General features: G+C 36.5%; 1 protein-coding gene across 1 annotated transcript in view; it reads left to right on the forward strand.

Annotated features, from left to right (window-relative positions):
* Positions 1–368: 368 nt before the first annotated feature.
* AMBN (ameloblastin) overlaps positions 369–26,841 on the forward strand; it is a gene marked incomplete at both ends in the record, with an annotated part of 39,117 nt that continues 12,644 nt past the window's right edge. The window contains one exon of the mRNA XM_082838160.1: positions 369–446. Coding sequence (XP_082694286.1) covers positions 369–446 — 78 coding nt within the window. The remainder of the gene's footprint in view (positions 447–26,841) is intronic.

A 26,841-nucleotide genomic window follows, 5' to 3' on the forward strand; every position in this document is an offset into this window, starting at 1 on the left:
CAGGTCACTGCTCCCACCTTCCCGGGAGCCTGCACAGCCTGCCACTGAAGAAGGTCCTGTGATCCAGGGCCAACTGCTGCTCTCTGCCGCCACAGACAATTCGCATATGTCCCAGTTGTGGCTGCCTTATCCCTCCCTGGCCTGAGCAAGTAAGTGTGCCCCAGTCAGCCACTGCTTTTGCCCCCTCTTGCCTGGGTGGGGAACAGATGCCTGAGGGTGGCCCACATTCAGAGATGGGGCCAAAACCAAAGCTGAGCTACAGGGGCTGTGCAACTAAGGAAGAGGAATGCAAGTCTCCCCATGCAGCTGCACAGGCTGCAGATTAAATCCCAGCAATCAGCTTGGTAAACCCTGCATCTGTGGAATGCATGAATCCCACAACTGAGACTGGTCTAGCTTCAGCAGCTGTAGACTTTGGGGGCAAGTACACAAGGGACTTGGGCCAGGTAAGCATCGGAGCTGCCCAACAGGGTCCAGAGCGGGTCCAGAGGCCTACCTAGAGGCATTGGAGGGCCTCCTGGGGAGACGGGGGTTGGCTGTGGCTCACAACGGGGGCAAACACACTGACAGCTAAGGCCCTGGGAAAATATTATTATTACTATTTTTTTTGTTTTATTTTGTTCCATTGTTTTTTATTTTCTTCTCTTTTAAAAATTTTTTAATATATTTTTTCTATTTTTACTTTACTTTTTTGTTGTTTTTTTCTTGTTTTTGTTTTTTCTTTTGTTATCTTTTTTTATCATTTTTGTGTGTTTTATGTTTTCTTTCTGCTTATTTTAGTTTGCTTTCTGCTTTTGTTTTGTTTTTTGTTAGTTTTGTTTTTATTGTTTGTTTTCATTTGGGGTTCTTTGGTTGGTTGTTCTGTTGGTTTTTTTCCTTTGTTTTTTTCTTTGGGTCTCTTTCTTTGTCTTTGTTTGGTTTTGGTTTTACCACTTGTCTTGGGTTTGTCTGTTTTCTTTTCTTTTTGTTATTGTTGTTTGTTTGCTTTTGTTTTTGCTATTTGTCTTGGGTTTTGTTTGTTTGTTTTCTTTTCCTTTTTGTTGTTTTTTTTTCACCATGGCATGAGGCTTGCAGGGTCTTGGTTCCCCAGCCAGGGCTCAGGCCTGAGCCTCCATGGTAAGAGTGTTGAGTCCAAGATGCTGGACCACCAGAGAATTCCTGGCCCTCGGGGACTATTAATCAGAATGAGCTCTCCTGGATGTCTCCATCTCAACAGCAAGACCAGGCTCCACCCAAATGCCTGCAGGTTCCAGTGCTGAACGCCTCATGCTAAACACCTAGGAAGACATGAACACAGCCCCACCCATCAGCAGACAGCCTGCCTAAGGTCATACTAAGCTAACAGACACCCCAAAACACACCACCTCACACGGCCCTACCCATCAGGGGGACAATACTCAGCTCCACCCACCAGAGTACAGGAACCAGTCCCTCCCACCAGGAAGTCTACACAAGCCCCTAGACCAACCTCACCAACCAGGGCACCAGGAGCAGACACCAGAAGCAAGAGGAACTATGACCCTGCAGCCTGCAGAAAGGAGACCTCAGACACAGTAAGTTAGACAAAATGAGATGACAGAGAAATATATGCAGACAAAGAAGCAAGCTAAAAACCCACAAGACCAAACAAATGAAGAGGAAATAGGCAATCTATCTGAAAAAGAATTCAGAGTAATGATAGTAAAGATGATCCAAAATCTCAGAAATAGAATGGAGGCACAGATCGAGAAAATACAAGAAATGTTTAAAAAGGACCTAGAAGAATGAAAGAACAAACAAACAGTGATGAACAACACAATAACTGAAATGAAAAATACACTAGAAGGAATCAGTAGCAGAATAACTGAGGCAAAGGAGTGAATAAGTGAGTTGGAAGATAGAAAGGTGAAATAACTGCCAAGGGGCAGAATAAAGAAAAAGAATGAGAAGAATTGAGGACAGTCTCAGAGACCTCTGGGACAACATTAAATGCACCAACATTCAAATTATAGGGGTCTCAGAAGAAAAAGAAAAAAGGAAAGCGTCTGAAAAAATACTTGAAGAGATTATAGTCAAAAACTTCCCTAACATGGGAAAGGAAATAGTCTATCAAGTCCAGGAAGCACAGAGAGCTACACCCAATGAGAAACACGCTGAGACACATATTAATCAAACCAACAAAAATTAAATATAAGAAAAAATATTAAAAGCAGCAAGGGAAAAACAACAAATAAAATACCAGGGAATCCCCATAAGGCTATCAGCTGATCTTTCAGCAGAAACTCTGCAGGCCAGAAGGGAGTGCCAGAATATATTTAAAGTGATGAAAGGGAAAAACTTACAACCAAGATTACTCTACCCAGCAAGGATCTCTTTCTGATTTGACAGAGAAATCAAAAGCTTTACAGGCAAGTAGAAGCTAAGAGAATTCAGCACCACCAGACCAGCTTTGCATCAAATGCTAAAAGAACTTCTCTAGGCAGGAAGCACAAGAGAAGAAAAAGACCTACAAGAGCAAACCCAAAACAGTTAAGAAAATGGTAATAGGAACACACATATCGATAATTACCTTAAATGTAAATGGATTAAATGCTCCAACCAAAAGACATAGACTGGCTGAATGGATACAAAAACAAGACCCGTACATATGCTGTCTACAAGACACCCACTTCAGACCTAGAAACACATACAGACTGAAAGTGAGGGGATGGAAAAAGATATTCCATGCAGATGTAAATCAAAAGAGAGCTGGAGTAGTAATTCTATATCAGACAAAATAGACTTTAAAATAAAGACTATTACAAGAGACAAAGAAGGACACTACGTAATGATCAAGGGATCAACCCAAGAAGAAGATATAACAATTGTAAATATTTATGCACCCAACATAGGAACACCTCAATACATAAGGCAAATGCTAACAGCCATAAAAGGAGAAATCGACAGTAACACAATCATAGTAGGGGACTTAAACACCCCACTTTCACCCATGGACAGATCATCCAAAATGAAAATAAATAAGGAAACACAAGCTGTAAATGATACATTAAGCAAGATGGACTTCACTGATATTTATAGGACATTCCATCCAAAAAGAGCAGAATACACTTACTTCTCAAGTGCACATGGAACATTCTCCTGGATAGATCACATCTTGGGTCACAAATAAAGCCTTGGTAAATTTAAGAAAATTGAAAACGTATCAAGCATCTTTTCCAACCACAATGCTATGAGATTAGAAATCAATTACAGGAAAAAAACTGTAAAAACTCAAACACATGTAGAAAAAACAGTATGCTACTAAGTAACCAAGAGATCACTGAAGAAATCAAAGAGGAAATCAAAAATACCTAGAAACAAGTGACAACAAAAATACAGCAACACAAAACCTATGGGATGCAGCAAACGCAGTTTTAAGAGGGAAGTTTATAGCAATACAATGCTACCTCAATAAACAAGAAAAACCTCAAATAAACAACCTAAACTTAACCTAAAGCAATTAGAGAAAGAAGAGAAAAAAAACTCCAAAGTTAGCAGAAGGAAAGAAATCATAAAGATCAGTGCAGAAATAAATGAAATAGAAATGAAGAAAAGAGCAAAGATCAATGAAACTAAAAGCTGGTTCTTTGAGAAGATTTATAATATTGATAAACCTTTAGCCAGACTCATCAAGAAAAAAAGGGAGAAGACTCAAATCAATAAAATTAGAAATGAAAAAGAAGAGGTTACAACTGACACCATAGAAATACAAAGGATCATTAGAAGACTACTGCAAGCAAACTATATGCCAATAAAATGGACAACCTGGAAGAAATGGACAAATTCTTAGAAAGGTTCAACCTTCCAAGACTGAACTAGGAAGAAGTAGAAAATATGAACAGACCAATCACAAGTAATGAAATTGAAACTGTGATTTAAAATCTTCCATCAAACAAAAGTCCAGGACCAGATGGCTTCACAGGCAAATTCTATCAAATATTTAGAGAAGAGATAACACCTATCTTTCTCAAACTCTTCCAAAAAACTGCAGGCAGAGGAATACTCCCAAGCTCATTCTACAAGGCCAGCATCACCCTGATACCAAAACCATACAAAGATAGCACAAATAAAGAAAATGACAGGCCAATATCACTGATGAACATAGATGAAAAATCCTCAGCAGAATACTAGCAAATGGAATCCAACAACATTTATCCCAGGGATGCAAGGATTCTTCAATATACACAAGTCAATCAATGTGATAAACCATATTAACAAATTGAAGAATAAAAACCATATGATCATCTCAATAGATGCAGAAAAAGCTTCTGACAAAATTTAACACCAATTTATGATAAAAACTCTCCACAAAGTGTGCCTAGAGGAAACCAACCTCAACATAATAAGGCCATATACGACAAACCCACAGCAAACATCATTCTCAATGGTGAAAAACTGAAAGCATTTCCTCTAAGATCAGGAACAAGACAAGGATGTCCACTTGCAGCACTATTACCCAACATAGTTTTGGAAGTAGCCATGGCAATCAGAGAAGAAAAAGAAATAAAAGGAATACAAATTGGAAAAGAAGAAGTAAAACTGTCACTGTTCGCAGATGACATGACACTATACATAGAAAATCCTAAAGATGCCACCAGAAAACTACTAGAGCAAATCAATGAATTTGGTAAAGTTGCAGGATACAAAATTAATGCACAGAAATCTCTTGCATTCCTATACATTAACAATGAAAGATCAGAAAGAGAAATTAAAGAAACAATCCCATTTACCATTGCAACAAAAAGAATAAAATACCTAGGAATAAACCTATGTAAAGAAGCAAAACACCTGTATTGAGAAAACTATAAGATACTGATGAAAGAAATCAAAGATGACACAAACATATGGAGAGATATACCATGTTCTTGGATTGGAAGAATCAATATTGTGAAAATGACTATGCTACCCAAAGCAACTGAGAGATTCTATGCAATCCCTATCAAATTACCAATGGCATTTTTCACAGAATTAGAACAAAAAGTTTACAATTTGTATGGAAACACAAAAGACCCCAAATAGCCAAAGCAATCTTGAAAAAGAAAAATGGAACCAGAGGAATCAGGCTCCCTGACTTCAGACTACACTACAAAGCTACAGTAATCAAGACAGTATGGCACTGGCACACAAACAGAAATATAGATCAATGGTACAGGATAGAAATCCCAGAGATAAACCCACATACCTATGGTCACCTAATCTATGACAAAGGAGGCAAGAGTATACAGTGGAGAAAAGACAGCCTCTTCAATAAGTGGTGCTGGGAAAACTGGACAGCTACATGGAAAATAATGAAATTAGAACACTCCCTAACACCATACACAAAAATAAACTCAAATGGATTAAAGACCTAAATGTAAGACTGGACACTACAAAACTCTTAGAGGAAAACATAGGAAGAACACTCTTTGACATAAACCACAGCAAGATCTTTTTTGACCCACCTCCTACAGTAATGAAAATAAAAACAAAAATAAACAAATGGGACCTAATGAAACTTAAAAGCTTTTGCACAGCAAAGGAAACCATAAACAAGATGGAAAAAGTCCTCAGGATAAGAGAAAATATTTGCAAATGAAGCAACTGACAAAAGATTAATCTCCAAAATATACAAACAGCTCATGCGGCTCAATATCAAAAAAACAAACAACCCAATCCAAAAATGGGCAGAAGACCTAAATAGACATTTCTCCAAAGAAGACATACAGATGGCCAAGAAGCACACGGAAAGCTGCTCAACATCACTAATTATTAGAGAAAAGGGAATCAAAACTACAATGAGCTATCACCTCACACCAGTGAGAATGGGCATCATCAGAAAATCTACAAAAAACAAATGCTGGAGAGGGTGTGGAGAAAAGGGAACCCTCTTGCACTGTTGGTGGGAATGTAAATTGATACAGCCACTATGGAGAACAGTATGGAGGTTCCTTAAAAAACTAAAAATAGAACTACCATATGATCCAGCAATCCCACTACTGGGAATGTACCCAGAGAAAACCATAACTCAAAAAGACACATGCACCCCAATGTTCACTGCAGCACTATTTATAAGAGTCAGGACATGGAAGCAACCTAAATGTCCATCAACAGAGGAGTGGATAAAGAAGATGTGGTACCTATATACAATGGAATATTAGTCATAAAGAAGAACAAAATTGGGTCATTTGTAGAGATGTGGATGGACCTAGAGACTGTCATATAGAGTGAAGTAAGTCAGAAAGAAAACGCAAATATCATATATTAATGCATATATGTGGACTCTAGAAAAATGGTATAGATGACCTTATTTGCAAAGCGGAATAGAGCCACAGATGTAGAGAACAAACATATGGACACCAAAGGTGGAAGCGGGTAGTGGGATGAATTGGGAGATTGGGAATGACATACATACGCAATGATTTATAAAGTAGATAACTAATGAGAACCTACTGTATAGCACAGGGAACTCTACTCAGTGCTCTGTGGTGACCTAAATGGGAAGGAAATCCAAAAAAGAAGAGATATATGTGTATGTATAGCTGATTCACTTTGCTGTACAGCAGAAACTAACACAATGTTGTAAAGCAACTATACTCCAATAAAAAATTTTAAAAAAAGATTCCCATATCCAGTTAAGTAACACATCCTATCTTTTTCTTTTTCTTTTGTGAGAATATTTAAGTTCTACTCTCTTAGCAAATTTCAGCTATACAATACAGTCTTATCAACTATAGTCATCATTGATGACTATACATTAGATCCTGAGAGCATATTCATCTTATAGCTGAAAGTTTGTACCCTTTTACCAGCCTCTCCCTATTTCCCCCACCAGCACCCAGTCCCTGGCAACCACTTTTCTGCTCAATGAATTTGACATTTTTTTTAGATTCCACATATAAGTGATACCATGCAGTATTTGTCTTTCTCTGTCTGACTTAGCATAATGCCCTCAAGGGCCATCCATGTTGTCACAAATGACAGGATTTCCTTCTTTCTCATGGTTTAATAATATTTCATCACACAATAATGCATGTGTGTGTATATATAAATAAGTTTATGCATATATATACATGTATGTATATATACATCTTCTTTATCCATCCTTCCATTGATGGATAATATAATGTTAAATTTAAAAATAATGCAAACTGTATGTACAGTATGATTTTAATTGATTAATTGATTCAACAGTTTAATTATTTAGTATCTGTATGTACCAGGCAGTATTCTAATAGTTGCTTGGAATATTTAGTAAGTAATACAAAGATCCCTTTCCTTGAGGAGCTTACATTCTATATATTAGGTATCTGAAACAAAAGTAGATACAGTCAAACATGAGTCAAAGTTAGTTCTGGGCAATCTTTATTTTCATCTTTAAGCATTTTGGTAGTCCCATGTTTCAAACTCATATAAAAATAGATATTTTCCTCAAATCTATTATCCACATGGTATCAAGATGAGTTAACACTCCAAAAGTAATCTTTTCTTGAAAGATTTAAATTAAGCCCTCTTGGAAATTTCAACTTTATCTGTCTCCTTTTTTGACAGTTGCTTTTCTATGGGCTAGAAATTTCCTCCTTTTCCCACTTTGATCTCTAATCCTGAGGTGCATCTTCAACTCCCTCTGGTCGCCAGACAGCATAAACAGATGAAGACCAAATTGAGGAAAAACCTGGAAAATCACAAAGCACAGCAACTATCCTACACACTTATCCCACATTCGTTCAATAAAAAGACACTTACTGAACACCTATGATGTGCTAGACATCATCCTAGGTGCTGGAAATACAAGAGAAATAAGATATAATCCCTGTCCTTGAAATTGTCCTATACTTTTCTCTAGGAAATTACCAAGTCCCAGAAGATTCCTTGGGCCTAGGACTCAAGAAAAAATATCCACTCTGCCTAGAAAGGATGACTGGTATGTATTCATGCTGGGCTATGAAAATAACATGTTTCTGTGGAAATCAGGGGCACCCTTCTATAATACTCTCTGGAAGATACTAAAATATTTAAGCTTTAAATTACCCTAGACTAAGACAGTCAGCATAAAGTAAGAGACCTAGACACAAGGGAGAAAAGTGACCCAAAACCATGAGCAGTCTGGGGTAAAAATATGGTCAGCTGCCCCAAGAAAAGTCAGGTATGTTCTTGATTCTTTCCTAACTTAAGACATGATTTCAAGATTTGAATTGTTGCAAGACTATAAAATTCCATGAAATGAAAATTCTAGAGGTGCTCTATTCTTACCCCCTTCTTTTTTCTTCCTTTTTTTTTTGTTTTTGTTTTTGGCTGTGCTGCACAGCATGTGGGATCTTAGTTCCCTAACCACAGATTGAACCCGTGCCCCCAGCATAGGAAGCACAGAGTCTTAACCTCTGGACCAGCAGGGAAGTCCCTTACCCCCTTCATTACATAACAAGTAGTTACCTATTTGATGTGGTGAGCAGACATGATATTCCAGGAATGACATCCCTTAAATAAACATTCCCTATAATTGATGTTTTAACCACAAATGGCCATGACAGACAGATGGGATTTGGACTCTGCTTAAACATATACTATTGAGTCAATACAACTTGCAAACTCACTGTTTTTTTACCCAAGGTGTTTGATCCTTTTGAGCTATGACAGTATAAAAATTACATGAAACATGAAAAACTAAAGTGTGAATTTCAGAGTAACTTAAGCCATTAGAACATTCCAGTAACTTCTCAAGACTTTGAATAAATTCTGCAGGCTTTGATTTAAAAGTCTCTACCAGTTGGCTCTACTGAACAGAAGGCGTCCTCACTCTCCTTGAAATCCACCATACTGCATTAGTTTTGCAGCAACTGAACTTAGCCTAAGCCTTTTTCACAGCTGTATAGAAACAGAACCTTGTAATGGAGATGGGACAAACCCTTGGGGGTATTCTGACAATTTTTGCAGGCATTTTTTTCTGTCATGATGATTAAAGCTGCTATTGATGTGCAGTGGCAAAGGCCAGTGCTGCTAAATGCTCTGCAATACCTGGGCAAGTGCCAAATGAGAAAGATTTGGTTCACATCTTGCATGCCTTTCAAATGCCCCATCAGACTTTCATGGAGTTAAATAAAACAATTTGTTTATCCAAGCCTAGGATCCAACTCTTTTTAAATGTTAATATACACAGAATATTTTAGGCCTGCACCTTCCTTTTAATCATGGAAAGAGTATGCTTTGTTTTTGCTCAAACTTTTCAGAGAGTTGTTAACCGTTGTGGAAAATCAAGTCCCTAAAGACAAGCACCATTCATGGCATTTGAGCCAATGGTCCACAGTGGTACCATCTATATTTATAGCTGCCGCTTGCCAATATTTTACAGTGGAGATTTTAGACACCATTAATGTTAACTGAGATACAAGAAGTGCAAAGAGCTTACCACGTTTTATTAATAATTCTATCATTTTACTTTGGGGAATAATGGTTTCTTATTATGTATGTTATAAAAATTACAACATGAAATTTCTTGAAATTCCCCATTGTTCTTCAATCTAACTTTCTTTTCAACCTTATAGTCCCCATAGATCTGCCACAAAATTTCTCTATTGTCCCTTGATTTACTATTTATTTTCTCAGTAGGTCTCTAATTCCCCGTTGACTATCAAAGTATATGGTCTCTGTGGTCCCTTTGTATATTCAAGACAGAATGTATACCTCAACATGTGGTTTTAAAATAGAATTTGTTTACTCAACTATTCTGTCTCATCTCTGTCCCATGAAACACAAGGAATTATTTAGACATACACTTGTAAATAAGGTACAGCTAATTTGCAAGATCATACTCCCTCATTTTCTCACCTCAGCAGTCTGTAAGTTGTCTTGACATGTTATCCCTACTGCAGTTAAGGTTATTTCCCACTTTCTCTTATCATATATAGACAGGTCTAGTCTGTCATTACTTACCCTAACACTAGTTTTTATTCTAGTGTCTACTGTACCTCTGCTCTTTCATTCTCCTCTACTTCTTATTCAGCATGGCTTTTACTTTTACTTCTAAATTCTTAGTCATTACAAGTAGGTACAAACATCTGACTACCTCATTTTGGCTTCTTGTGTAGTCGTGCTCACGTGTTATATATTGAAATGCACACTGCTTATTATACTTTTCCTTCTCCTTTAAATTGCAGTAAGGATATTATATGCATATTTAATGTAATTTAGTTTTTAAATTATGTTTGCATGTAGGTTACAGAGTGAATTTAATTTCAGGAAAGGAAATATTTATGTAAAAAGAGGACTTCAGGTCTGAGGAGGAGAAAAAATGTACACTATTTGCCACCTCTACCCTCAGACACGTTGTCCCTCCTCTCTGCCCTGTGGTTCTATCTGCTCTTCAAGGCTCATTCAGAGAGCTTTGCAATTAGATTTTCGAAACTGCTTGTGCCTTTGAAGGTCTCTTCTTTGAAATCCTATGACTCTATTTATTATAAGTAGTTGAAATTTAGTCTCCTACTGACTTGAACTACCACTGCTGATCTTAAGTGTGTGTGCATTATTGCCTCCCCAACTGAAATGCAAGCTTCTGGAAAGCAAAATTATTTGCCAGGCTATATCCTCTATCACTGTACTTCGCACAAAGATAGAACTCAGTAAATTCCGGCTGAGTAAATAAACCAACTTCTAAATTTTATATGATAGCATAGTTCTTGGCACACCCCTCTTGTCAGACCAAACTTTAATTAGTTCTGTGTACATCTGATTCTCCCACAAACTGTTAGAGAGGAAAGGGACCATGATTATTCAGCCTTGTAATCTCAGCATCAGAGCCCACTGCCTAGTTCACAGAAATCACCCAGTGGCTGTTTACAAATGACCAGATGGATGCATTTAATTAAATACATGAGGAGGATTCTGATTAACTATAGATCATGTGGAAGCAATTTAATAGGAATGAATGTAATTAAAAGTCACTGCAGCAGAGAAAATCCTGAAACGGAGGTTCCCAGAGTTTTACCTTCACATTCACATTACCATTTTGTTGTGACTTTCTGTCTCATTTTCAATCCTCTCCCCTGCAGAAACTTTCTCACAAGGTAACTCTTTGAAAGAGATCTGAAAGAAGATAGAGGTTAAGAAAAGATGAGGTCCAGTGGAGCCCTTGCATGGCAGGCGGCACAGGTTTGATCACTGGTCAGAGAACTAAGATCCCACAAGATGCGTGGCACGGCCCAAAAAGAAAAAAAATGAAACCCGTCTCGAGGTTAGAAAGCCTTTATCCTCCTTGAAAACTGGGAGGAACTCTATTTTATAGACTTCTTGTAAGACTAAATTTTGTAGACTTAGAAATAATTCTAAATGTCTAACCAAGTTTATTCTAGTTCACTTTACCACCTGTGCATCACCACAGAATCAGCATGTCCTATATTTTAAATGTATCATTTTATCTTAATAATAAAAGAATTCACATTTATTGTAGAACTTTTGAAAAGACAGATATTTTCAAACATTAAATCATCCATTTTGCTAACAAAAATGATCACTGTTTCTGTGTATTTCTTTCCAGTCTTTTCCCTATGCATCTATGTGTCTACAATTTTACAGAATTAGGATCATATAATGGAAATATATGGGGCTTTTTTCCAGTTTTTAAATTACAGTAATGGTTAAAAAAAAAGAAGCCTATAACAGGGGTCTTTTCAATGTCAGGACTCCTCTTAAAAATTATTGAAGACCCCAAAGGGCTTTGTGGGTTAAAATTAGAATTTTTTGATATTTATTTATTAACTATTTTGGAATAACAATAACAAACCAATTACATGCTAACATAAACAAAAAAATTTATATGAAAAGTCACTACATTTCTCAAAACAAAATTTTAGAAAGAAATAATGAAATTGTTTTTACATATTTGTAAATCTCTTTAATGTCTGACTTCATAGAAGATAGGGAGATTCTCCTATCTATTTCTGCATTCCCTCTGTTATATCATCCATCATGTAGCCTCTGGAAAACTCCACCATGCACTTGTGAGAGAAGAGAACGAGAGGGAAAAGGGCAGATAACATCTTAGAACTATTATCTTTGAAAGTTTTGAATTCAGGATGCCCAAAATGATCTTGGGACCCCTGGGTATCTCCAGACCATACTCTGAGAATGTGTAGTCCTGTGGACTGGATGTGGATGAGAAAATGTTAATGGGCCTCTCCCTTCAGCACAGATTCTGCTCCATGTACTCCAGGAACTCCACATTGGCCATACTATTCCTGGAAGACCCTAGAGTGCCAGCCTTGGCTCAGTCACATCACAGTCTTGGGGCATGATAATTTGCACATGGACCACTGCACCTCTGGCCTCTCCACCACGATGGCACAGTGAATGACCAGAGTAGAGTCTCACCTAGGCAAGGGCTTATGACTGGAAGGACCAAAGAAAGTCATATATTATTTTTTACAATAAAAATTAAAATAAAGTATTCTCATTTTGAAAAATATTAACAATTCTTCAGCTAGAAATTTAAAAAAATTAAATAAATTAGAAAAAGGCAAGTCACAGGGACTTCCCTGGTGGCGCAGTGGTTAAGAATCCACCTGCCAATGCAGGGGATACGGGCTCAAGCCCTGGTCTGGGAAGATTCCACAATCTGTGGAGCAACTAAGCCCGCGTGCCACAACTACTGAGCCCACATGCCACAATTACTGAAACCCGCATGCCTAGAGCCCATGTTCCACAACAAGAGAAGCTACTTCAATGAGAAGCACACACACCACAACGAAGAGTAGCCCCCGCTCACTGTAACTAGAGAAAGCCTGTGCACAGTGATGAAGACCCAACACAGCCAAAAATAAATAAATAAATTTATTTTTTTAAGAAAAGAAAAAGGCAAGCCACAAACACCGGTAGTGTCTAGCCAACATCACCTACTGAAGGAGCTCTTCCCAGTGAATCTTCAAAATTACAAACAATTTGTAAGGCCATCTCTAATGGGATAGATGCAGGAGGCTGTGGCTAAGCAACTCCATGTATTCCAGGTCTAGTGACAAATCCACCATTTTGTTAGCTATATGTGCCAGACTAACTTAGTCTTTTGCCAGCTAACCTTATGTTCACAAAGAATTATGTGATTATGATTTAGCTTTTGATATAGGTCTTTCTATGGAGCAATAGTAAAGTGATCATGAATAGTCTGACCAGAGAGAGCTCTGCTGCTTGTTATAAATTAATAAAATAGTTTGGTTTTGACTGTTTTTAATATTACCATTGTGTCAAGAAGCTTATACAGAACAGGCCAAGAAAGGTATCTGACAGTCATAAGCCCTTCTGGTAGCTTCAAAATGCCTGCCAGACCCACTTCCCCTTCTAAAATTTCCTTAGTCATGCTTCATAACTTTCACCATACCTCCATGGACACAACTTATTGGACTAGGGATGGGTACTTTTTCTGGGCAACTGTCTATGAGTTGCCCTGACTCAAAAGTCCTGCCCAGTTCAGAGTTCCTATATGTAATGGTGACTAGTTAAATCAGTCATGTCCTCTCTCTTAGGAAATTTAGAGACTTAGGAAGAGGCAGTTAGTAAACCTAGTTAGCTGGATCATGAAAAGCAGCAGAGAACAGCTATGTTTCTGTAAGATGTCACAGCTACCAGAAGAGAAAGCTGCAGTGCCTGCTGAGTTGTGAAGCTGCTGGATACCAGAGCAATTACAAGGTATTGGATGACATTCCATCTCCATGAGGCCTGAAAATACATCTGTTCCTATTTCGCTTTCATTAAGTAAGAAGCACATTTTGTTCTTACAACTTATAACAGTGTAAGTCCCATTACATCATAAGCTGAATGAGAAAGTGGAAAGTCAATTTAGCCAAAGTCATCCTGCATGCTGCAGTGAAAAGTACTTAAGGTTTAGAGCAGGCTTCAAAAGCCAAAATGCCTACCCAGGCAAGGCAGGTAACATACATGAGTGAAGACAGACAGATGTAAGGGAAGTAAGGAGGGATGCTTGCCCTGTTAAAGGGAACAATTGCACCTTAACATTGGTTATAGTTACCATTCAGAATGACAGTATGAGAGAACTTAAGCTTTAAATGGCATAATGCATGTTCAATGCTTACTATATGTCCAGCACATTGCAAGACCTCATTAATATTCATTATTATTGTCTTATATCATTTACAATCATCATTAACAGCTACATATCTATAAGAATCATCTGGAGAAATGAAACTGCTTGGCAAATTTACATTTTCTAATTCCTTAATATATATTTATCTCACAAAAATTTTTTGATCATACTCTTTAAAATGCTTCTCCAGTTTTACTGGTCTCTTAAATGGAAACCCTAAAATTTAAGGTATGCTGACTCTACTGATTTACTTTCTGTTGATTCATTTCTTTGGTTTTTGGAGGAAAGATAGTCCACTGTTTCTTGGTTTTTCTATCCCATATTTTCCCTGGTAATTACCTCCATAGACACACTTCAGACATTGCCTATCAGGCAGAAATGTGAATTGAAAATAATGTGATTTTTTTCCAAGTTGGTTTAGGCCTTTAATCAGAGACTGCCAGTTCTGCCCAGCTCTTCCAAAACAAATCAGTATGTTTTCTTGCCTTTGAAGGATTGGTACAAATGGCGAAATTTAGCTAAGAAATGAGTAAGGAGATACTATCTAAAAAAGCAGCATGGTGACACAACATACACACTTACAGAGCACTTACACCATAACTTACAATTCCAGGGTTTAGGTAGAAGATTGTCTTTTTGTTTTGTTTTGTTTTAATGTACAGGATCCCATAACCAAAATGAGAGTAATTGAGTCAAATGTGTCTAAGCTTCCTTCTGTTTTAACAACTACTATGAATTAATATTGTGAAATAATATTATGAATTAATATATAACATATTCAAAGCACTTCAAAGCTCAAAGTAAATAATGCTGATTAATATAATCCATTCAGATTCAGTTTCCTACTTAAGGACAGTGTGATATAGGGTAAACAGCATATATGTAAACAGCTTATACAACTCAGTATCAAAAAAACAAACAACTCAGTTAAAAAATAGGCAGAAGACCTGAATAGATATTTTCCCAAAGAAGACATACAAATGGCTAACAGGCACATGAAAAGATGCTCAACATCTCTAATTATCAGAGAAATGCAAATCAAAACTACAATGAGATATCACCTCATAGCTGTCAGAATGGCTATCATCAAAAAGCCTACAAATAACAAATGTTGGAGAGGATCTGGAAAAACGGTAACCCTTGTATACTTTTGGTGGGAATATAAATTAGTACAACCACTATGTAAAACAGTATGGAGGTTCCTCAAAAAACTAAAACAGCACTATCATATGATTCAGCAATTCCACTACTGTGTATATATCTGGAAACAAATGAAAACACTAATTTGAAAAGATATATGCACCCCAATATTCATAGAGGTACTATTTACAATAGCCAAGATATGGAAGCAACCAAAGTACCCAACAACAAATGAATGGATAAAGAAGATATAATATATAGATACAGTGGAATATTACTGAGCCATGAAAAAGAATAAAATTCTGCCATTTGCAGCAATGCGGCTGGACCTAGAGACTATTATGCTTAGCGAAATAAGTCAGACAGAGAAAGACAAATACTGTAGGATATCACTTATATGTGGAATCTCAAAAATAATACAAATAAATTATATGCAAAACAGAAACAGTTTCACAGACAGAGAAGACAAGCTAGTGGTTACCAAAGGGGAAAGGGAAGGACAGGAGCAAATTAGGAGTATGGTATTAAGAGATATGAACTACTATGTATAAAATAGATAAGCAGCAAGGATATATTGTACAGAATAAAGAATTTATAACCATTATCTTGTAATAACTTTTAATGGAGTATAATCTATAAAAATACTGAATAACAATACTGAACACTTGAAACTAATATAATATTGTAAATCAAATATACAAACAAACAAAAACAAAACCCAGCAATGTACAGATCTTGGAGTGATACTGACCTGAATTCAAATTCTGATATGCTTATCAGATATATATTTTTGACAAGTTCCTTAACCTCTCAAAGCCTGTATTATCATCTCTAAAGATGGGGACAATAAGTCTTCTTTATAAAGCTTATAAGAGAATTTCATGAAATAACATAGAAAAAATGTCCATTGTCTATTATTTAGCAGACATTTAATAAATGTTACTTTCTTATTTCTATCCCATCTTCCCCCATCACAACATGAAGATCAATCCAATTTCACGTATATCTCAGAAAATATGAGAGAAGACTTGAATGTCCTTAGACACAATACAGAAGGTTAAGGATCTTGCCTCTTACACCTTGAGTAAGGACAGATCTGTGCTGCCCCTTCATTTCAGGTAGATCTGTCTGGAGTGGCCAGAGTGAAAGATATTAGTTTATTTATTCACTAAGTCATTTATTCAACAAATATTGAACCCTGTAAGGTTGAGCTACATGTCTACAGCGGAAGAGCTGTGGACTTTGGACCCAGACTAAATTGGAAATTTGACTCTACTATTTGCCTGCATGGCCTTGAGCAAATAGTTAAAGCTCCTTGATGCTCATTTCCATATCTAAACATTAGCACTCATAATAATACCTGCCTCCGGGGGTTCTTATGAGGAATAAATGTAATAATATAGGGAAAATACCAGGAATAGAGTAAAAGTAGACCCTAACAGATAGCATTCACTTCCCCCCTATTCTATGCTAGATTTTATTATATCCTGGAAAGCACAGCTACCAGTCAAGAGATAAACACACCTTTCTGGTTTAAAGAGCAAATACATGTGCTTCATCATGTGTACTTCCTCTATTATTTTTGCTTACAGTTTTGTACCTCTCTGCACTTCTGTGTTTCAGCCAGAAATGCTGAGACAACAGTAGGAAAGTGACAGGATCTTCCTCTTGCCTGAATGAGAAATCCTGGCTGCTTTCTGGGAGAAGTTGTTCTTACATTTGCAGTCCAGTTGGTTTAGAGTCTTATATTTTTACATCAACCCAACATTACCTTCCTCTATCTAAAATTCAGTAAAATCCTCCAAACTCTTCATCCCTGGGACTCACATGGTCAGGATTTTTTTTAAATGATGTATCATTAAATGTGACGCTGTGAAATGCAGTGTCTCAGAGTCACAATAAGATTCCTCCATCATTACTTTAATCCATCTCTCTCTAGAAATGGTTAAAATTTACTTCTCAATGATAAAATTAAATTTGAAAGAAATAATCATGTGAAACATGTCTTCATATACACTGTATAACCAGTAATGCTCCATTTGTGAGGGTTATCAGAGAATGAGCTATTCCACGTATGTGAATTTCAGATAAATGAAGTTTGCAGTTGACCCACTACTATTTCACTCGCCCCAGCTTACTTAAAATGAGTTCTAGAAAGCAGAGAAGAAAATGGAGAAATATGGAGAAGCAGCGAAAGCCCATATTATGAATTCAGAGCAGTGTAGATAGCTTGACTAAAGAAGAACAGGAAGAAGAAGCCACATCCCAGTCCAAGGCAGAAAATGCTGCCAGAGCCCCTGTCCTCCTCCCTACCCTGCTTAGGGCAGACAGTGCAACACTATGGCCTATGGTCATTGGCAGGAGAGGTAGAACTACAGATGGCAAGCTGCAGAGGCCTGGAAAGACAAGCTTTGAAATTAGAAGTATCTTGAGTTGAAATTTTGTGTGGCTTTTTACTCTACTTATTGACCTAAAGCTGAAATATTTGAAAGAATTTGGTTTCAGGGGTCTTTGGGGCTTATTGAGAGCTTTGGGAGCATCTACAGGCCTTTGAAATGTGTCAAGAAGGGTCTCAGAAAAAAAAAGGTAATTCATTAATGGGGCTTGCTCTATGCTCCAGTTTTAAAAGAAAGGGAAGAAAAAAGGGTCTTTACACTGTCTTATGGTTTGTTAAGCCCGCTGTCCAGGGAAGGAAAGGAGATCATAATTTGAGACTACCGGAGCTGTGTATATCTATCAGAATTCACTGTGCTCACCCTAGAAACTGATAAGGGTAAGGAATTCCAACACATTTCATCATTTTAGAGGCAAACTCTATAATTTTACCTCTCTGCTTCCTAGACTACAAGATAAAAACATAATGTAACCTGATTTTAATGACACGATGATCATTTAAAACTCCCTTTTCTATTTTAAGAGGGGCTTCTAAGACAGTGAGAAACATGATATTCTGTATAAAGCATCCTCAGCCTGTCTGATTTTTATGTTTTTGTTTTGTTTGTTTTTACCTTTGTTCTTAGTCTCAGCTATTATTTCTGGTGACTATGTGTTTCTAAATTTAGAAGTATTTCTCTTTCCTTTCTTATTTTCTTATGATCTGAAAATAATAAAATGATGATATTTATTTGAACTATAACTCAAATAAGAACAAAAAAGGAACTAAGAAAAATCTCTTATAAGCACATTGGCTTTAGGGCTATGTGCTCTCTGTTTTAGTGGCTTTGAAGAGAATTTTTTGCTTACTTCTGAGTTCTTGAACATGTTCCAAATAGCTACATTTAAAGATAAATAACCCTTGAATTAAATGCACTAGATAAATATTACGCCACCCTTGCTGATTCCTTTCATTCTCTCACCCCTACATATACTCTAGCAGTAAATCCTACCAGAGTTACCTTGAAAAATATCCAGAGTCCAGCCACTTCAACTGTTACTATTGTAGCCCAAGCTGCCATCATCTCTCACCTGGATTATTGCAATCACTCCTAACCTATACTATGCTTCTGCCTTTGGCTCCCTTCAGGCTACAAAACACAGCCAGAATAGTCCTATAAAGATGTTATCAGAACATGTTCTTCCTCTGTTCTAACCCCAATGATTTCCTTCTTCACTCAGAGTAAAAGCCAAAGTCTTAACCATGAACTATGAGATCCTCCATGATTTCACCTTCTATGATTTTTTCTCATTCAATCCTTTCCAACCAAACCTAGCCTCCATTACTTGTTTTTAAACACCAATGGAACCATCTCTCTGTGCACTGGCTATTTCTTCTGCCTGGAATACACTTTTCCCAAATATCCATATGGCCTTCTCCCTCACTTCTTTCCCAGATGACATCTTTACACTGAAACCTTCCATGGCCACCGTACCTAAAATTTCAACACATACCCTTCAACAATCCCTATGTTTCTTTCCTACTTAATGTTTTCCCCTTGGCACTTATCATACTACATATTTAACCTACTTACTGTGTTTATTGACAGTTTCCCCCACTAATAGGTGAGCTCTCTGGGGGTTTTTTGTCTGTTTTGTTCTCTTTCAAATCTCAATGCCTAGAACAATGCCTGGTACACATTAGATGCTCAGCCTGTTAAATGGGTAAGGGAGCAATTTTAACCTCTCATTTAAGTTGCAATAAAATTCAATCATCCAATTAATAATTATTCCTTTTTAATATTCAGCTCCTTTCCATTGAGGAATTTTTAATCTTTTGGTGCAATTTGACTCCAGTGTCAGAAAGATCTGGGTTGAATTCAGAGTGCTACTTACTAGTTGTGTGACTTGGGGCAAATTACTTAAATTGACTCAACTCATTTTCTAATCTGTAAAACATTAACAGTAATAATAGTACCTGCCTGATGGAGCTGTTGTACAGAGGAAATGAAATAAATGGCCAGGATCTAGAACATAGAAAAGACTTAGCAAATATAATCTATTATTTTCATAAACTTTGAATTTTTCTTAATGTATGTATCCAAATATCAGATTTTTACATTATGGGGACCAAAAAAATTCAAAAGCTGAGATAAAATTTTCTTTTTCATGATACCATACTTTGGTTATAAGTAACTTACAAAAGAAGAGAAACTAATTTCTTCACTGTCCTAGGCATTTATTACCATATTCGTCTTCCAAAAAGAAAAACTAAGGTTCAGTATGTTTGGCATCATGATCACATCACATCCTACTAATCGGATACATTTTTCACTAGATTCCCTAGTATCATTTGACCTCAACATTTTCTTTCACCATCATGCAACCAGTTCCTTTCTTTTCATAAGTCATTCCTTCAATATGGAAGCATCTTTCACCTTATCTTCTATATTCTTTATCTGCAACCCTGGTTGTAAAACTCACTTTCTGCAAAAGTGTTTCTATGATTAAGCCTCTCCCATTCTAATAAACTCTTTATTTGACATCCCTTTAGCATTTGTGCTAAATCTATAATAATTTGCATTAACTTCATGTTTTCAGTGTACCAGACACTGTTCTAAGTACCTTAGACATTATTTTATTTACTCTATGTAGATTTCTTTATTTATACTCTTTTACAGATGAAGTAACTGAGGCATAGAATGCTGAAGTAACTTGCCCAAGACACACAGCTAGAAAGTCATGAATCTCTATCCCAACCCAACCACACTAACCCCAAAGCCCACATTTTCATCAGCTAAGCACTTTGTGTCCTATCTTCTTCAACATAAGATTTTGCATAATAAGGCTCACGTCAGCTCATGTATCAACGTTATGTAGGGTTTCTTCAACTAGACTGTAACACATTTTTTTTTTTTTTTGCGGTACGCGGGCCTCTCACTGTTGTGGCCTCTCCCTGTTGTGGCCTCTCCCATTGAGGAGCACAGTCTCTGGACGCGCAGGCTCAGCGGCCATGGCTCACGGGCCCAGCCGCTCTGCGGCATGTGGGATCTTCCCGGACCAGGGCACGAACCCATGTCCCCTGCATCGACAGGCGGACTCTCAACCACTGCGCCACAAGGGAAGCCCTAGACTGTAACACTTTTGAAGAAAAGGAGCTTGAGTGTCTTTCTTTACCATCATTAAATTTAATATGTAGTCTGTTCATAGTGAGCCTTTAATAAATGCTCTTTAACAAACTCAGCAGTTAAGTAACTAGCACAAGACATGCTTCCTGCCTTGCTTTCCAATTATCTATGCAAGAAGCTTCTCCTGGGTAGGGTAAAAACAAAACACCATTTCTACGGTAAAACTAACTTTATGTCATCTTGTAGGGTCAATGTGTGTAGACATGAAGTCACTGTATTGGTTTGTGGTCAACTCTCTCATTCTTCCAAAAGTTCTTCTGAAGTGGCTTATAATGGGTATCAACTGGCAGATAATAATCCAGAAAAATACAAATGAATCACCATTTTTAACATACAAAGCAAGTGGGTGTGTTACTTGACAATCTACCAAGAACTACTGTACCCATTACACATATTTCTGTCACAAATTCCTTTGTTTGTAAAGGACTAATGACAAATTTGTTCATCATCAGAGTTTCCAAGTATGTGACTTTGGAATCCACCATGCAAAGAAAGGAAAGTGGGGCAGAAAATGAGCTCAACCTGACTCCAATAAGTATATATGAAACACACTATGTGAGAAATTACTATAAAATATAAACTCTTTACATGGAAGGCATTTTAACATATATTTTTTAAATGTCTATCAAAAACTTTACATCAAACATGGCAAGAGATTTGTATGTTATATAAGAGTTTCGTAATATATGCTCAGCGATATACATATAAAACACAAATTGATAAGAATATCAATTTCCTTGTGGCTAATAAGCAAATACATGAACAATTTACATAAAGTAGAAGTATAGTTAGAAAATAAATACAGGAGGAAAATATTTCACCTTGATAATGATCAAAGAAATATAAATCAAAACCCCAAGTTATCATCACAAGAAAAAAAATACATTGTAACCATGTATGGTGACAGATAACTAGACTTATTGCAGGGATTATTTCACAATATAAACAAATATTGAATCACTATATTGTACACCTGAAACTAGTATAAAGTTATGTGTCAATTATACCTCAAAAAAATGATGAAATATTGCTTTATGCCTATTAAGTTATGGGGAAAAATTAATTAGATGAACAAATTCTGGCAAGTGAACTGGTATACATAAATTACTGATAACACATAAACTGGATAATTCAGCAATACTTAACAAGAGTCATAAAAGAATGCATACTTTTAACTAGGAATCCTATTCTGGTAAATTATACTAAGAAACTAATTAAAATATAAATTATTAAAATATTTATGGTGAAAAATTAGAAACAATCAAAAGTCAAAAAGTAGGAGTCTTGGGACTTCCCTGGTGGCGGAGTGGTTAAGAATCCGCCTGCCAATGCAGGGGACACGTGTTCGAGCCCAGGTCCAGGAAGATCCCACATGCCACAGAGCAACTAAGCCCAATGCCGCAACTACTGAAGTCAATGCACCTAGAGCCCATGCCCCGCAACAAGAGAATTCACCACAATGAGAAGCCCGCGGACCACAAAGAAGAGTAGCCCCCACCCACCACAACTAGAGAGAGGCCATGTGTAGCAATGAAGACCCAATGCAGCCAAAAATAAAAAAATAAATAAATACATTTTAAAAAAGGAGTCTTAAGCACCAATTTGAGAAGCTATTACCCAAGCAACTTAAAATACAGTATTTATACCTACATATTAATATAAAGCATAAAGCCCAATACAAAATTATACTTACACTACAATCATAACTATGATAAATATGAATTTAACATGAATAAGTACTGTAAGAGAAAAAAATAAAAACAGTTGGTAAGGTAGTAAAATTCTGTCTAATTTGTTTCTCTTTTTTATTTATACAATCATTATCATAATCACCTTATTTTTCTGGTTATTGTTCTTAATTATGAAACAAACAGAATCCAACAAAAATACTATTTTCTAATATTTTGCAGTTTTCAAAACAACTTTGACTATTAGCAAGCAAAAATAATTCAAATTTGACTCCTATGCTGTAGAACTATATGGTAATAATGTATCAATAGATTTCACAAAAATTTATTATCCAAATTTTGTAAAAATTAAAAATCAGTTATAAACATTAGCCTAAACCAGCATGACAATGAGCCTTATAAAACACTAAGCACTAGCAATCAATATGGGTGGTCTAGCAGTCAGGAGCATGGTCTTTGGAGATTGACTCCAGTCATGCTACTTATTAACTCTGAAGGACATAGTACCTTTTCTAAAGTCCAGTTTTCACAGTACTTATCTCATGAGGTGATTAATGAAGATGATTTAAGATAAGGAATATAAAGCACAGCGCCTAGTGCATGGTAAATGGTGGTTGATAAAAATAAGCTATTCATATAATAATTTTTTATTTTTTTAACTTTTTATTTTACATTGGAGCATAGTTGATTAACAATGTTGTGTTAGTTTGGGGTGTACAGCAAACTGATTCAGTTACACATATACATGTACCTATTCTTTTTCAAATTCTTTTCCCATTTATGTTGTTACATAATATTGAGCAGAATTCCCTGTGCTATATAGTAGGTCCTTGTCGGCCATCCATTCTACATATAGCAGTGTGTACATGTAAAATAAGCTATTAATATTATATACTGTAGACTTTAGTGTAAGATCCATAAACCCTTAATTATTGCTTTTATTATTCAACATACAAAATCAGCTTTAAAAATTGGCCTTCCCTGACGTGATAATACCCTCTGCCCTTGTTTCCTTCCACTAAAGTCTAATGCCTGACACTCCATCAGATTCTTTCCCTGGAACACTTAATATTTGACAGTTCATTCAGTCACCAGCTATTGACTGAGCATATTATCAAAGCTTGTCCTTCTTTCAAGGCTCAGCATGAATCTATTCTCCTCATACCTGACCCCAAAGTCCCAAAGTATTTCTCCAACCTCAAAAATTTTATAGCAATCTTCTACAGCAGGGTTTCCCAACCTCACCACTGTTGACATTTGGGGCTTGATAAATTTTTTTGGTCAGGTGGAGGGGCCTATGCTGTGCATTGTAGGATATTTAGCAGCATCTCTGGCCTCTACTCACTAGATGCCAATAGCAAATCCCTCCTTCCCCATTCCCTGCTACAAATTGTGACAACCAAAAATACCCCCTGACCCCCTAGACATTTCCCTGAGGGGTAAAATCATCCCGGACTGAGAATCACTGTTCTGTAGCATTCTTATTTTAGCAGTTAATCCATGTGGGGCTATGGTTTTGATATTATGTGTGCTTTTTAACTAAATTATTGTTGGTTTGTTATATGTTTTATTAACTATTTTTGTGTATCTCTCTTCTTTGATTAAATACCTGATAAATTCCTTACAGACAGGTGTGTTGTACTTCTCTGTATTTGAAATGATTGGTCCATGTCATCTGCCATGGATGACTGATTCATTTAAGCATAGTGCATAAGAAGCAAGTGTCCACATTCTGGTTTCACCACTTATTTGATTGTCACTTCGGGCAATTCATCTCTCTATAGATCAGTTTCATCATATATAGAAAGGGGAGAAGAGTATCTTCTTCATAAAGTTCTTATGAGAATTAAATAAATTAATACATGTAAAACTCTAAAATAATGCCTTCTCATGGTAAATACTATCCAAATATTACCTATTATAATGTGCATAGAACCAAAAGGTGCAACATAGTAGAATGGATGATTTCTGTTCTCACAGGAATGTTTTATATGGTTGAAAAGACATGAAAACCATACCCAAAATTTAGAGGCCCACATGCAAAGTAAAATGTGAAGTGTATACAACAAACAGTCACCATGTAGTGTACGAACAACTGACAAGTGACTGACAATTATTTGGAATTCAGGGAAGAGAAAATCACAGAGGAATGGAATGGTGGGGGAAGGAGTCACAGAAGAGGTAAAATTTGAGTAGAACTTTAAAAACAAGTTGTGAAGAGATGAGAAAAGAGTCTCGGCAGAGAGGAAGTTTCATCCAAAATGCAGGAAGAGAAAAACCAGGGCATAACTGGAGAGAATGACTAAATAATTCTGGCTAGAGTAGAAGGTTGAAAGGACAATATGTAAAAAAAAAGCAAAAATCAAAGTTCATATTTTGTCACATGGAATCAACATACAAAATCATTTCTATACATTTTAGTTAATTGTTACAGTTCCCACTGGTGGCTGGAACAGCCACACCAAGGCCCACAGTTCAATATGAAGCATATTTTCAGCATATATGTTTCTTTACTTCAAGAAGAAGAATAACTCATGGTCATTGAACATTTTCTCCATATCAGAGAGCATGCTAAGCACTATATTCTATTTTAGTATTCTGTTCAGTATTCTATTTAAATTAAATGAAATTAATGCTGTCCTATGGTAGACCACACTTCACAGATGAAATTACTATATGAAAATATTATATATATTCGAGTTGAGTAGCTCACCCAGTGTCGCATGATCAGTGTGACAGAGGGGATTTAAACAGCTGTGCTCTCAGCTACTATAATTATTAACATTGTCCACAGGGTCTTCTTTCTCTAGATTTTTCTTTATAACTTTTTCTGTGGCATGTGTCCCCTCAGGTGTTCAGATTTTCTGTTATTCTGAGGTTTTTTATTTTTGCTGGACACAGAATTTTTTAAATTGGGACTCTGGTTGTTCTTTATATAGGTACTGTCTTGACCAACATTATATACTTTCCATCAGCTGTAGTTACTTCCTTAAAACCTATAATCACTATCAGAAATGCATTCATATACTCATAATAATTTCCAGATTTTTTGTAATTAAAACATTTTGCATAGCATATATTAGGAATATTTACTAACTTTCCCAGTAACGTAAGCCAAAAATAAAAAACTGTACTGGATACAAAATGAGACTAACTTCAACTGATTACAACAATCATTATTATTATACCCATGTGTCTCACATAAAGTGGGAGATATGATTGGAAGGTGAATTAAAATGTTAATTTGACTGTCTAGTTACAGAGGGTGGATTTTACGTTATAGCCTTAGGGATACTTTAAATGGTTTTGAGTGTGGCAGTGAAATGCTGAAACCAATATTTTAGGAAGATAAATTTGGTGTTGGTATGCAGGAAACTGAAGGAAAAAGAAACTAATGGGCAAACATCTAGAAGACAACAACCCCAGGACTGAGTATGAAGGATGTTTTAAAAAGGTAAAAGCAACATTACTTATGATGTATTGGATATTTGGCTTAAGAGTAAGGCAGAACATGTGAGTGCTACCAAAATTATGATCATGCTCATAAACCATAAAAGACACGTACACACACACACACACATTTCCCTGTTTAGCTGTCAACTAGGAAACTTAATCCCATAGATTTAGCATCAACTTCCATGAAGAGGAAATGCCTTCCATCAGGTCCCTCCTCTACATCCTTGGAGCTCATGGACCTAACCACCAAAACTTCTCCTATAACACACGAACACACACTATGTCTTCATGGTCACATGTTTCATGTAGTTTCTCCTACACAAAGGACAATCAACCTATTTATTAAGCACCCACTGTATGGCAGCTGTTGTGTCTTGATCGTTTCACCAAATCTTCAAAATAAGCCTATGGTAGGTAGTAAATGATTATTCTTATATTACAGAGGAAGAAAGTGGAGCTCAGAGAGATTAACGGACTTGATCAAGCACCACAGCTGGAGTAAAGACAGTGAGAGAGAGACGAGAGACCAAAAATAATACTTATCATTTCATTAACATTTTGTTATTTACAAAACATATTCACAATCTTTATTTCCTTGCCCCCTAAAATAATTCTCTTATCAATGGGAAATGGAGTTTTTCAGGGACAGCTTCTTAGATAACACTATTTGAAGCTGTTAGGCCTAACTTAGGTATGAAAAAATCTCTCTCCTAAAATACCAGCTTCCTAAATGTTCCCTGTAATTTGCAAGATCTCTACTTCCCTAAGGAGTATACTTACTCATCCCTTCTCAAGAAACTAATCTTAAATGTTTATCCCTACCACATCTGAAATCATACCTTTGGAAAGACAAAGAGGGGCAGAGAAATAACAAAAGCAGCTAAAGTTCAATCCATATCTAAGACATGCTTATTTG

Source organism: Leucopleurus acutus (assembly GCF_964270905.1).
Source record: "Leucopleurus acutus genome assembly, chromosome: 4".
In the NCBI taxonomy this organism is placed as follows: domain Eukaryota; kingdom Metazoa; phylum Chordata; class Mammalia; order Artiodactyla; family Delphinidae; genus Leucopleurus; species Leucopleurus acutus.